The sequence below is a fragment of the Biomphalaria glabrata genome, chromosome 12, assembly GCF_947242115.1.
Source record: "Biomphalaria glabrata chromosome 12, xgBioGlab47.1, whole genome shotgun sequence".
NCBI lineage: Eukaryota > Metazoa > Mollusca > Gastropoda > Planorbidae > Biomphalaria > Biomphalaria glabrata.
The window spans coordinates 20,259,234-20,273,086 of NC_074722.1; the positions used below are offsets into that span (position 1 = coordinate 20,259,234).

The 13,853-nt window shown below is 36.3% G+C and overlaps 1 protein-coding gene across 3 annotated transcripts in view; it reads right to left on the reverse strand.

Moving 5' to 3' along the window:
* The window catches only part of LOC106054736 (noelin-3-like), a 94,686-nt gene that overhangs the window by 45,890 nt on the left and 34,943 nt on the right, over window positions 1–13,853 (reverse strand). For all 3 annotated transcript variants that reach the window (XM_056005346.1, XM_056005347.1, XM_056005345.1), the window contains exon 2: window positions 6,162–6,886. In XM_056005346.1, the coding sequence (XP_055861321.1) occupies window positions 6,162–6,732 (571 nt within the window). In that variant the 5' untranslated portion in view covers window positions 6,733–6,886. The remainder of the gene's footprint in view (window positions 1–6,161; window positions 6,887–13,853) is intronic.

The window sequence follows — 13,853 nt, forward strand, 5'->3', positions numbered from 1 at the left end:
AAACAAACAGTACGTTTATCTTTATTCATTGGCATCCATGGGGGTTCTTGAGGGGGCACCGGATGACACCCACCAGTAGTGACACCCAATTGAATATATAGTAAAAAGTTCCCCTTTCAGACCTTGCTATCTATAGGACAGATGATGTTTAGGTCATCTGTTTCTTTGGCCAACGGTTAACGAGGAGCAGGGTGTCATGTGGTCAGCACAGTGACTAACCGCCTTTACTTTCCCCAACTAAAGTCAGGTATCCATTATATATAGCTCCTCCTTCGTAATCGACGATGAGAACATTTCTCATCTCCTATGAACTCGAAGCATGATTGTAAAGTCCAATCCTCGCTTTAGAAAACCGGCCGCATACGTGGGATGTATGGGGTTCTGTAGGAGGAGGGTTACCTCAGCTGGGCATTTGGGTTACCTGAGCAAGTACCCATTAGATTTGGGTGGACTCAGGGGCGTCATTAAAATTCCGAAATTAAAAAGCCCAGTCTTCACCAAGATTCGAACCCAGGACCTCTCGGTTGGGAAGCCAAACGCTTTACCACTCCTCTACCACGCCCCCACCTATGAATAGTGTGTGTGTGTGTGTTCGTGTGTTTGGAAGGGTGTGTTTGTGAAGTTCTTCTAAATAAGATGCCTCTATAAATCTACATCTAGAACTGACCAAATCAATGTGGACTAAGTGTCCAGATGTTATTGTACTACTGGCTGATCCACTGAACATACAAGGGACAATGAATAGTGTTTTGGTTTGGGAGGGGGGGGATTTTCCATTAAAAATAGTATGTGTTTGGTGGCATTAGACTGCAGGTAGATAGGACTACAACTGATGGGCCTAAGTAGAACTGTTTGTGCATAAAGTTAACTCTCACTCAGTTATACATGGTTCTAAACTCTACACCAGGAATAACTAAACACTTTTTCGAAATCTATAATTACCAAAATAAAAAGGAACAAATCATCAAATATTTACACCTAGACTTGTAGGACAAATGACCGAACTTAGCGAGTACGATTTACTACAAAAAAGGCTTATCTCAATTTGAGGTCATAGTCAGGAATAACATGCTGACATCAAAGAAAAGAGGCCAAGTGAACGCCCAAGTCAAACAGATCTGACTGTTTACCTGTATACCATTGAACTCACTGGAATAGATCGTCTGCTCAACTGACTAATCTTCAAGAATTTGGCTTTCACTTCTACAAGGCATACTTTTTATTTTGGCGATTCTTGTCTTAAATTATCTTATCTTATAAAATGCAGACGTAACTTCAAAAGAAAAGATTACGTCATACGCATATCCCTGTGTCAATCTAATCATGCAAATTAACTAGTGAATACAAACAATATGCCAAGTCGTTGGTTTCCTTGACTGATTCAGGCAACCCATTCCAGAGGACGCATATTATAATGTTGGCCAAACAAAGTTAAAATAACATTTTAGCTGTATGTTTTTGTTTGAGTTGTAAACATTTCTTTTATTAAACCCTAATGCTTTGCTAAATTTTTAAATAATTTCATCAATACGGGGATTTAGTAGCAGTGTCTTCCTTATTATATCACCTAGATCTAGATATTTTAAGTTTGTAGTCTGTGTAACTGGTTTCTCGTGAATAAGGTAAGTAGTTTTGATTAGTTGTTTTAGTTTTTTTTTGTTACTCTTAATAATTGACATTTTTCTGGGTGGAAAGACTTGCTCCAATTAGATTCCCATTTCTGTAATTCTAATTACCTTTGTAAAATTTCAGTATCTTGTGTTGCTTTTACTGTTCTATATATTATAATCATCTGAAATAATCTAACTTTTGTTGCTGAACTAAGTTATGTCAATCAGAAAAACTAGAGAGCCCAAGACTGTTCCTAGAGGTACACCTGAGTTTACTGTTATTGGTTTTGATTAAGAACCATTTATTATTACAATTTGTTCGTTCCCAATCAGGAAATCCAGAATCCATTGGTGTAGTGGACTATTTATAACGAAATATTTTTGCTTTTTTAGGAGGCTATGGTGGTGAGTTTTGTAAAATACCCTAGAAAAGTCTAGAAAATGGCAACTATTTGCTCACTATTATCTACGCTTTTTGAAAAATTATCAATTAATCTTATTAGTTGAGTTTCACGTGACCTATATTTTCAAAAGACATGTTGGTATGGAGTAAGGACATTCTAGAGCAGGGGTGGGCAAATTACGACCCGCGGGCCACATGCGGCCCGCCGGAGTGTTTTATGCGACCCGCCGACACCTACAGAAGTCAGGTGTGCCCACTGTATATACTTATAAAAATGCAAATATATTAAAAATAATAAAAATATAAATTATTGAAACTGTCATTATAAAAAGTTTCAAGCAAACGAAGACTATGCTTATTGGCTATACATCAATACACTCAATTCAAGACACAATCTCTGATCAGTATTTATTCAATGCTATGAAGAACTGTGTTGAATGTTGGGTATGCTTGGAACAAGATGGCAAGGGTGACAACTGGTGGAGCTCGATCTTTGACTGAGTAAAATGGTGTGTTTTTTTATATCCCAACCATAATCTTTAAACAGGAAAGTTTGCACAAAGCTTCATAAAATATCAACTTCATAGTATCTAAAGACGTAATAGTAATCAAATGTATCAGGACCACGTCCTATCAACCACAAGTAGTTCCGATTATGAACAAACTAATTCAATATGTCCATTACATGATCATGGGTACGGTAAACGAGAACAATGTAAAATCTCCAGGAATAAATTGTTTTGTTACTTGAAGGACATTGACTGTGACCTTGTTACCAATATTTCTAATGAAGCGTGGAAGGCAGATTTCATGTTTCATAATTGCCATTGCAATGAGCCTCTTGCATATGAAATGTAAATGGATGTTAAATCTTTTCAAACAAGGCCTTCCCATCTCTACAAGCAAGCAAAAAGAAAACAGGTTTTGTCATTTTCCTTTGCAGAAAGGTGAAATTATTTCTAGTGAAATGATTAAAAGTACAACACTTATTTAGATCCCTTAATTTTGCAATTTATAAAAGCAAATTTTAAGACGTCAAGAACCGGTTTCCAATACCATTAGCTCACCATTTAGCGAAGAAGCTGATTTAGCTCCAGAGGACATAACTCCGAGCAAAGAGAATTTTCCAGTCAGTACTTCCACAGGAGTCTTATGAGTGCCAGAAGCTGTATGTCAACACTTTAAAAAATGTGCTGCTGTTCACACTGTTTGTGTACACATTCATCTGTTCTTCTTCTTCTTTGTTCTCATTTTACATGTTGGAGGGTTCAGAACAATATTTAAGATGAACCGCGCAATGTTTTCCATATCAGGCAGTTCTCCGAATAGCTTTGGTTCTATAGGAGGGCTTTGGGGTCAGAGTCCTGTTCGGGTCTCTGATTTAGTATGCACCATTGAAGGACATGGTCAGCATTCTCAGGTGACGCACCAAAAGGGAAAGTTTCGCTCGTCCCGAAATTTAACTTCCGGAACATATATTGTCTCATCCAGTGAACAAGCATTATATTTTGGGTGGGGGGAAACTAAACAAGTATAATTTTGGTCGATTTTGACTGACTGTAATTTGACAGCAGTCACAAGGGTAACAACTAGTAAGCTAGTTCCACAGTTCCGGAACATTATGCACGAGTGTAAAAGTAAAATACTGCACATTAAGTACAACTGTATATTGGTGGGGTTAGTGTAATATAAAAAGACAACAGCAATAAAAAAAAAGTTATTAATTGATTTCAGAAATTGCTACATCTTCTTGTAAGTCCTTAACGTGGAGTGTGGAAAAAAAGAAACGTGAATATAATACAGTGTAACTATGAATTAAAAGTTAGCTAGAGTATCTTTCTAAGTTGTATATACATATGCGGCCCGCCATTCCCAAATTAAAAGAAATGCGGCCCTCGATCCAAAAAGGTTGCCCACCCCTATTCTAGAGCATTTTACGTCTCGAGAGACGATCTTTTTCCTTACGTTGATCTAATAATAATACAAATATTGCTACCTATTGTGTTCTAGGAGTTTACATGGGATGCTTGTTAGGGCTACTGATTTTTTCTCCTTTTTTAACTAAGGGAGTGACGTTAGCTTTTTTTTCAGTCGCCCTGTCCTGTTAAAGAAAGACCTGAAAAGTACTTTGAACACTGGGGCTAGCTCATTGCTTAGTTCTTTGAGTAATCTAGCTGGAATACCATCAGGTCCAGAGGCTTAAGTAGGTTTGATGTTAACTTCTAGTTTTTGGATCCTTTTTTGTATATCTACATCTACTATGTTTTCGATTTGGTTTAAAATAAACAATATGTCCATGTCACCTGGGGCTGAGAATTTAGAATGTTTGCTTTAGTTTCATTTTCATTATGTGTGAACTTATGTCCTACTTTTAACGGAGCTACTCCTGTTGGTTCCATTTTCTTAGATTGAATGAATGACCATAAATTGTTATTACTACTCTTGTTTATTATTTATGAATTCACTCTGCAGCTGACTGCTAACTCTTTGGGTTAGGTGTTAAATTTTAGGATACTTTTTATGGACTCTGCCTTCTCGACAGTTTTAAATTGATAAGTTGAATTGAATCTTAAGTAAATGTGATTCAAGACTAAAGTTGAATTGAATCTTAAGTAAATGTGATTCAAGACTAAAGTTGAATTGAATCTTAAGTAAATGTGATTCAAGACTAAAGTTGAATTGAATCTTAAGTAAATGTGATTCAAGACTAAAGTTGAATTAATTCCTGTTGAAGGAAGCAGTAGATACAATCGCCCCTCTCCTCCCTTTTTTATTGACTCATCTTAAACCTAAAACTTTTATGGAAAAAGAACAAGTTTTATAAATATTTTGTTAATTTACCCCCTCCCTTTCGTTCTTTATCTTGAACCAAATGTGTAGCCATGGCGAATGTCTCGTCCCTCATTTGACCTACCCTAAATCTAGAGGTAGAAGTGCCGTATTTGTATGAAAACATTGAGCAGGTCTAATTCATTAGTTTCAATTATATTGATATAGTGTGTGCCCTCTCTCCAAAATACTGTTGTAACCCTGTTCCTCCCTGACTAATTATTGTTTCCACGTGCGAAGTATGATGATTTATTTGTTTAGGCTGTTGGGCGTAAATGATCTGAACTAGTGTGTAAATGTGTTAAGAAACTTAAGCTATGATTTTGAATTTCTTGACTGAGGATTGAGGATTGTTTTCTTAAATTTTTGTTAGTGAATTGGGATATGTCAATTTGATTTGGAGATTGTGACATTATTGCTTTTTACCGAGGATATTGATTGATCATAGTTGGATTGTACTTCTGCAATCAGAGAGATACCAGTGATCTGAGAATCGGTGAGTTATTTTCTTTAGTTCAATCCCACGTCTTAACACTATTTAGTTCAGTACATGTCTAAATATCAGTCAACAAAACTTGCACATTGGTAAAACTATAACAATGTTTAGTTCAGTACATGTCTAAATATCAGTCAACAAAACTTGCACATTGGTAAAACTATAACAATGTTTAGTTCAGTACATGTCTAAATATCAGTCAACAAAACTTGCACAGTGATAAAACTATAACAATGTTTAGTTCAGTACATGTCTAAATATCAGTCAACAAAACTTGCACAGTGGTAAAACTATAACAATGTTTAGTTCAGTACATGTCTAAATATCAGTCAACAAAACTTGCACAGTGGTAAAACTATAACAATGTTTAGTTCAGTACATGTCTAAATATCAGTCAACAAAACTTGCACAGTGGTAAAACTATAACAATGTTTAGTTCAGTACATGTCTAAATATCAGTCAACAAAACTTGCACATTGGTAAAACTATAACAATGTTTAGTTCAGTACATGTCTAAATATCAGTCAACAAAACTTGCACAGTGGTAAAACTATAACAATGTGGGAGCCAAGAACTGTTTTGAGCATTCTCCCCCCCCCCCCATGACTCCACTCGGAATGGAAAGACTTTGGTCATGGTAGAGGTAGTCTAGACAGATGGCGAATGTAGGGTACAGATCATGTCAAAATGAAACAATGTTCTTTTACTCATGTTATGATAAAGGTCTAGTTCTCAAATTGACTTATTTCAATTAGAAATACTAATTGGATGTTACGGGAGAGTGCGGATGAGTTTATGTTCAAATCTTTACACTACGACTTACCAGTAGCTGAATTACTTGTCCTTCTCAAATTGTCCATATCCTGTCTTAAGTTAAAATCACCCTCTGCCAGCTGGCCCGATATGTTACGAATTGATTCAGCGTACACGGAAAAACTTCTTTTGGCACTCTCCAGTTTGTTAGAGGCGTTTGTTATAACATCCCAAAAACTTTCTGTTACTTTGGAATGCGCCCGTCGATCCCAGTGTACTGTGGGCAGTGGTCTCTGGTCTCTAGAACTTGGTTTGGATGGTACATTTGGCTTTTCAGTTTTGTAGTTCTCTTCATGACCTGAACTTGTGTTGTGGCCAGGTCGAGGTTGATATAGTTCCCCCAGAACAGGATGTTCCACAACTGTTTCGGGATTTGTTGAGCTTAATTCCTCGCTCTGGACTACAGCTTTATCTGCATAGATGTTGACCAATGACGGTGAACCGATACATGTTATTTTGATTGTATTCCTTGTTAGATCCAGATCATATTCACAAGTCTCTGACTTACTTGTTTGACCATGGCGACAGGGTAGAAGTAAGAGCAAGAGAAGAAATATGAGCGAAACTACTTCTGGATCCATTGGACTGCTACATAAGAAATCCAATAGTAGACTCAAAGGAGTTGATATATTGAACAGTGAAATATCCTTGAATGCCTTGGTTTTATCTCCATCGGATAGCCCCGTATTTAGGTCATTTCACTCAGAGCATTGGATGCAGACTGTAGACGACGTTCTGCAGAAAATCAAGAAGAAGAAGACATGTTGTTACCAAACACAAAGATCAACCTAACAAGACAAACTGTCTATTTCTATGGCGTGTCTACGTAACTACAAAGTTATTTGAGTTTCCTACAAGACTGTCTATTTCTATGGCGTGTCTACGTAACTACAAAGTTATTTGAGTTTCCTACAAGACTATCTATTTCTATGGCGTGTCTACGTAACTACAAAGTTATTTGAGTTTCCTACAAGACTGTCTATTTCTATGGCGTGTCTACGTAACTACAAAGTTATTTGAGTTTCCTACAAGACTGTCTATTTCTATGGCGTTTCTACGAAGTTTCCTACAAGACTATCTATTTCTATGGCGTGTCTACGTAACTACAAAGTTATTTGAGTTTCCTACAAGACTATCTATTTCTATGGCGTGTCTACGTTACAACAAAGTTATTTGAGTTTCCTACAAGACTATCTATTTCTATGGCGTGTCTACGTTACAACAAAGTTATTTGAGTTTCCTACAAGACTGTCTATTTCTATGGCGTGTCTACGTAACTACAAAGCTGTTTGAGTTTCCTACAAGACTATCTATTTCTATGGCGTGTCTACAAAACTACAAAGTTATTTGAGTTTCCTACAAGACTATCTATTTCTATGGCGTGTCTACAAAACTACAAAGTTATTTGAGTTTCCTACAAGACTATCTATTTCTATGGCGTGTCTACAAAACTACAAAGTTATTTGAGTTTCCTACAAGACTATCTATTTCTATGGCGTGTCTACGTTACAACAAAGTTATTTGAGTTTCCTACAAGACTATCTATTTCTATGGCGTGTCTACAAAACTACAAAGTTATTTGAGTTTCCTACAAGACTATCTATTTCTATGGCGTGTCTACGTTACAACAAAGTTATTTGAGTTTCCTACAAGACTATCTATTTCTATGGCGTGTCTACGTAACTACAAAGTTATTTGAGTTTCCTACAAGACTATCTATTTCTATGGCGTGTCTACGTTACAACAAAGTTATTTGAGTTTCCTACAAGACTATCTATTTCTATGGCGTGTCTACGTAACTACAAAGTTATTTGAGTTTCCTACAAGACTGTCTATTTCTATGGCGTGTCTACGTAACTACAAAGTTATTTGAGTTTCCTACAAGACTATCTATTTCTATGGCGTGTCTACGTAACTACAAAGTTATTTGAGTTTCCTACAAGACTATCTATTTCTATGGCGTGTCTACGTAACTACAAAGTTATTTGAGTTTCCTACAAGACTATCTATTTCTATGGCGTGTCTACGTAACTACAAAGTTATTTGAGTTTCCTACAAGACTATCTATTTCTATGGCGTTTCTACGAAACTACAAAGTTATTTGAGTTTCCTACAAGACTATCTATTTCTATGGCGTTTCTACGAAACTACAAAGTTATTTGAGTTTCCTACAAGACTATCTATTTCTATGGCGTTTCTACGAAACTACAAAGTTATTTGAGTTTCCTACAAGACTATCTATTTCTATGGCGTTTCTACGAAACTACAAAGTTATTTGAGTTTCCTACAAGACTATCTATTTCTATGGCGTGTCTACGTAACTACAAAAGTTGTTTGAGTTTCCTACAAGACTATCTATTTCTATGGCGTTTCTACGAAACTACAAAGTTATTTGAGTTTCCTACAAGACTATCTATTTCTATGGCGTGTCTACGTAACTACAAAGTTATTTGAGTTTCCTACAAGACTATCTATTTCTATGGCGTGTCTACGTAATTACAAAGTTATTTGAGTTTCCTACAAGACTATCTATTTCTATGGCGTGTCTACGAAACTACAAAAGTTGTTTGAGTTTCCTACAAGACTATCTATTTCTATGGCGTGTCTACGAAACTACAAAAGTTGTTTGAGTTTCCTACAAGACTGTCTATTTCTATGGCGTGTCTACGAAACTACAAAAGTTATTTGAGTTTCCTACAAGACTATCTATTTCTATGGCGTGTCTACGAAACTACAAAGTTATTTGAGTTTCCTACAAGACTGTCTATTTCTATGGCGTGTCTACGTAATTACAAAGTTATTTGATTTTCCTACAAGACTGTCTATTTCTATGGCGTGTCTACGAAACTACAAAAGTTGTTGGTTTCCTAGTAGCGACTAGACAGTATTCTTTGAGTCACGTTCTCTCATTTGTTCTAGACACTCAACACTTATGTCTACTTTCTGCTGTACAACATTTATGATGATATTGTCTTTCTTTCTGTTCATTTCAAACCCTGGACATCTGAATCACAACTTTTATCTGAATCACATTCTGAACTTTTATCTGAATCACACTCTGACCTCTTATCTGAACTTTTCACACTCTGATCTTTTATCTGAATCACTCTCTGAACTTTTAACTGAATCACAACTTTTATCTGAATCACGCTCTGAACTTTTATCTGAAATTTTCACACATATGCACTTTACATAATGCACGTTGATTTGAAATAAAATAATGTTTACATTATATGATGATTTGATATGAACTAGTCCATATATTAAAAGAGATTCTTTTCAAGTCAAAGAAAACGCAGAAAGGAACGGATAAAGATAATCATCAAGTCATGTACGGTGCCCCAAAGGTTGAAAAGACTAAAAGTTACTAAGGGGTAAAAAGAAGTCCCGCAATGATTTTGTATCTCAATTCTATTACTATTGTATTCCTCTTGTTGAATGTCTCTGAAACAGAAGCTCAATAGTTCTCGAGGTGGCTGCCTACTTTACAGGAAGTTCATTAGTTCTCGAGGCGGCTGCCTACTTTACAGGAAGTTAAATAGTTCTCGAGGTGGCTGCCTACTTTACAGGAAGTTCATTAGTTCTCGAGGCGGCTGCCTACTTTACAGGAAGTTAAATAGTTCTCGAGGCGGCTGCCTACTTTCCACAAAGTCCAATAGTTCTCGAGGTGGCTGCTACTTTACAGGAAGTTCATTAGTTCTCGAGGCGGCTGCCTACTTTACACGAAGTTCAATAGTTCTCGAGGTGGCTGCCTACTTTACAGGAAGTTAAATAGTTCTCGAGGTGGCTGCCTACTTTACAGGAAGTTCATTAGTTCTCGAGGTGGCTGCCTACTTTACAGGAAGTTCATTAGTTCTCGAGGTGGCTGCCTACTTTAAAGGAAGTTCATTAATTCTCGAGGTGGCTGCCTACTTTACACGAAGTTCAATAGTTCTCGAGGTGGCTGCCTACTTTACACGAAGTTCATTAGTTCTCGAGGTGGCTGCCTACTTTACACGAAGTTCAATAGTTCTCGAGGTGGCTGCCTACTTTACACGAAGCACAAGATTTGACTCTACATAAGAAATAAAGTCTAGATTGCATTAGCTTCAATCCTATCAGTTTTTCTTAATGCAATAAATTCTTTTACTTTTAGCGTCCCCCAAAAGGGGGACAGTCGATGTTATATTGTGTGTCTGTGTGTCCGTCCGTTTATACGTAAAGTTCAGATCTTAAAAACTAGAAAGGCAATTGAAAATTCGATTCTATGATTTGACTAGCTTCTAGTGCAAACGCTACTTTTTATCTTCTGAAAGTGAATCGTTTTATTTAAAAAATTAAATATGTAAGTTAGTATTTATCACAAAAAAACATAATAAATCCTTTTTAAAAAGACAGTATTTCTTGTATACATCTTACAGAGCGATAAATTTTAAATGTTAGATTTAAAAAACAAAATGGAATATTTTTACCCCCCCCCCCACCCGATAAACAATGTTTAAAAATATATACTAGACTTTCTAATATTCTAATGATGAACCTTTAGATATAGACTTTACTTTATTAATTTCTTTAATAATAGGGTTAACATTTAGTCTGTTTAAGATAGTATTTTCTTCTCCTCTAGCCAAATTTAAATATTTTTTTTATACATTGAAAAATTATAACAGTCAAACTCGAGTTTTCCCAGTGTAGCCAAAAAAGCTAGTCATTCTTTTCCCAACGATATTCATCAATTGTCAAATTTCTAGGATTTAGAATAGAGACCTTCTTGTAGATCTAGTTCTAAAATTGTGTTGCACATTGTCATTAACTACAGTCTTTCAATCTGTAGTAATGTTTTCTATACATACCCACCATATTGGCGATTTTCAAGTTCAACTAAAATGTCAAGGACGTTAAATTGACCCTTTTGCCAACTAAATAAAAAACAAAAAGTTCTAAAATTCTTGGTATATTTTTTTAAATGTATGCATTAGCCGATAGACACTATTAGATCTTCTTTAAAGAACTTCAATAGTACTGGATGACATCCAAAATAAATCTTGCTTTTAAATGCAATGTTATTATTTTCAGCTGAGTAAAAAGTAAAAAAAAAAGAGCTAATATTTGTATCTAAACAACTGACGCCTAATGCTTTCTCTATTACGAGTTTGGAGTTGTTGTTTATTGTGCTACAAAGTGAAAAGTTAGGGATTCTGTGGTGCTAAACAATGCACACACACACAAGTCTCGTAGAGCTTTGAAACAAAACCCATGTGGCTTACCAACACTTCCTTCCTTTGATACACCAGAGACACCAACACTTCCTTCCTTTGATACACCAGAGACACCAACAACAAAACCCATGTGGCTTACCAACACTTCCTTCCTTTGATACACCAGAGACACCAACAACAAAACCCATGTGGCTTACCAACACTTCCTTCCTTTGATACACCGGAGACACCAACACTTCCTTCCTTTGATACACCAGAGACACCAACAACAAAACCCATGTGGCTTACCAACACTTCCTTCCTTTGATACACCGGAGACACCAACACTTCCTTCCTTTGATACACCGGAGACACCAACACTTCCTTCCTTTGATACACCGGAGACACCAACACTTCCTTCCTTTGATACACCAGAGACACCAACACTTCCTTCCTTTGATACACCAGAGACACCAACACTTCCTTCCTTTGATACACCGGAGACACCAACACTTCCTTCCTTTGATACACCAGAGACACCAACACTTCCTTCCTTTGATACACCAGAGACACCAACACTTCCTTCCTTTGATACACCAGAGACACCAACAACAAAACCCATGTGGCTTACCAACACTTCCTTCCTTTGATACACCAGAGACACCAACACTTCCTTCCTTTGATACACTAGAGACACCAACACTTCCTTCCTTTGATACACCGGAGACACCAACACTTCCTTCCTTTGATACACCGGAGACACCAACACTTCCTTCCTTTGATACACCGGAGACACCAACACTTCCTTCCTTTGATACACCGGAGACACCAACACTTCCTTCCTTTGATACACCGGAGACACCAACACTTCCTTCCTTTGATACACCGGAGACACCAGAAAACTGGCTATTTATAGATTTTACGACATAAATGAAAATCTCCAATAGATGTTTCGTGTTCTTTGTAAAAACACATTTGATAATCACAAGTGATCTAAGGATAATTCTTCACATTCACTCTGACAATCATTAAGATTTAGAGGCGAAGGAGATTTATATTTAGATCTGTGTAGAAACAAACATTTCAAAAAATTGGAATGAAAGAAAAAAAAAAGTATTCATAAGTGCTTCAAGTAGAAGGAAGTATCATATTGTACTTTAGACATTGAAATGTCGGCTTTGAAAAGCATACCGGCTCTAGATTGGGAATAAACAAATAGTTTTGATCAATTTAACCACTGCGGTGTCTATCTTGAAAATGGCTTAGTTGTTCTATGTACCCGAAAAGTAATAACAGATTACATTTTGGTATTTTATCGTCCTCGGCAAGTGGGAGTATTAGTGTTTATATGTGAGTGATCAGAGCCAATGATTTGATATTGTAGAAGATAGATGCATCTATCTTTGTGGCAGTAAGTGATGTATATCCAGTTTTACGAGCGAATATTTACCGAATATATTTATTTTTATTTATAGAAGAAAGATTCGTATTTTGTGTACATATACATAGCGGACTAGGAAGGGTTTTGATTTTATTTATTGTACTTGCATCATGTGCCACTGTACCCAAAAGCCCTTTAGCCACTTGATGAAAGAGAAGGACTTCTACAAGAGACCATAAATGAGAGATTGGCCATTCACCATTCCCATGGTCCGATGTTCAACCATCAATGAGATAATCACTTGAAACAAAAATAATTTAGAATATGGTTAATTTTTTTTTTTACTTTAAACAATAGAACAAAAAAATCTAACCTAAAAATAAACAAAGTGTTCCGCTAAATTCTCGGATGTGCGAAGTGTTCCGTTAAGGAAAAGTTTGGGAACCACTGAGTTAAAATAAAGAACTAGACGTTCCAGAACATTTCTGCACACTGTCTAGTTCTATTTATGCATCTATTAGCCTATCACCAAATTAGACTGTCTTTTAATGTTGCCATGTTAACAACACAGTAATCACTCTTGCAGAAAGTCAAGGGGGCATGGTCTTTTTTTTTTTTAAAGATTTTTTTTAAATATCACTCGTTTCTCCCAATACCTAATATATTATCTTACTAGCATTACCCACCGGCTACGCCTGTTGATTTGTTCCCAGGTTATAGATTGTTCATTTTGCCAAGGACCCTTTGTTTCCTTACTTATAACAATATAATGACCCCCCCCCCTTTCCCTTTGTTTACTTATAACACTATAGAGATTACAATTAAACACTTTCAATAAAACTGACCGCATTTCAACACTTGGCCAGTGTATTCTAATTGGCACATCTCTCTTTACAACACACCTCCCAAACACATATTTGTTGTCTAGGAATTAGATGACCAGAACCATTTCCCCAGCCCCACTCTACGCCTTAGAAAAAAAAATCTGTATAATATTGTTCGTTTATTTTCTATCAGGCCTTCTGCAAACACTGCATAGCACATCTAACACAAGAACTTGACAACAAGAGTCTCAAGTAGCAATGTGGCGGTTTAATGACAAATACATGAAAAGCCAATACAACACAATTAGCTACATCAAATT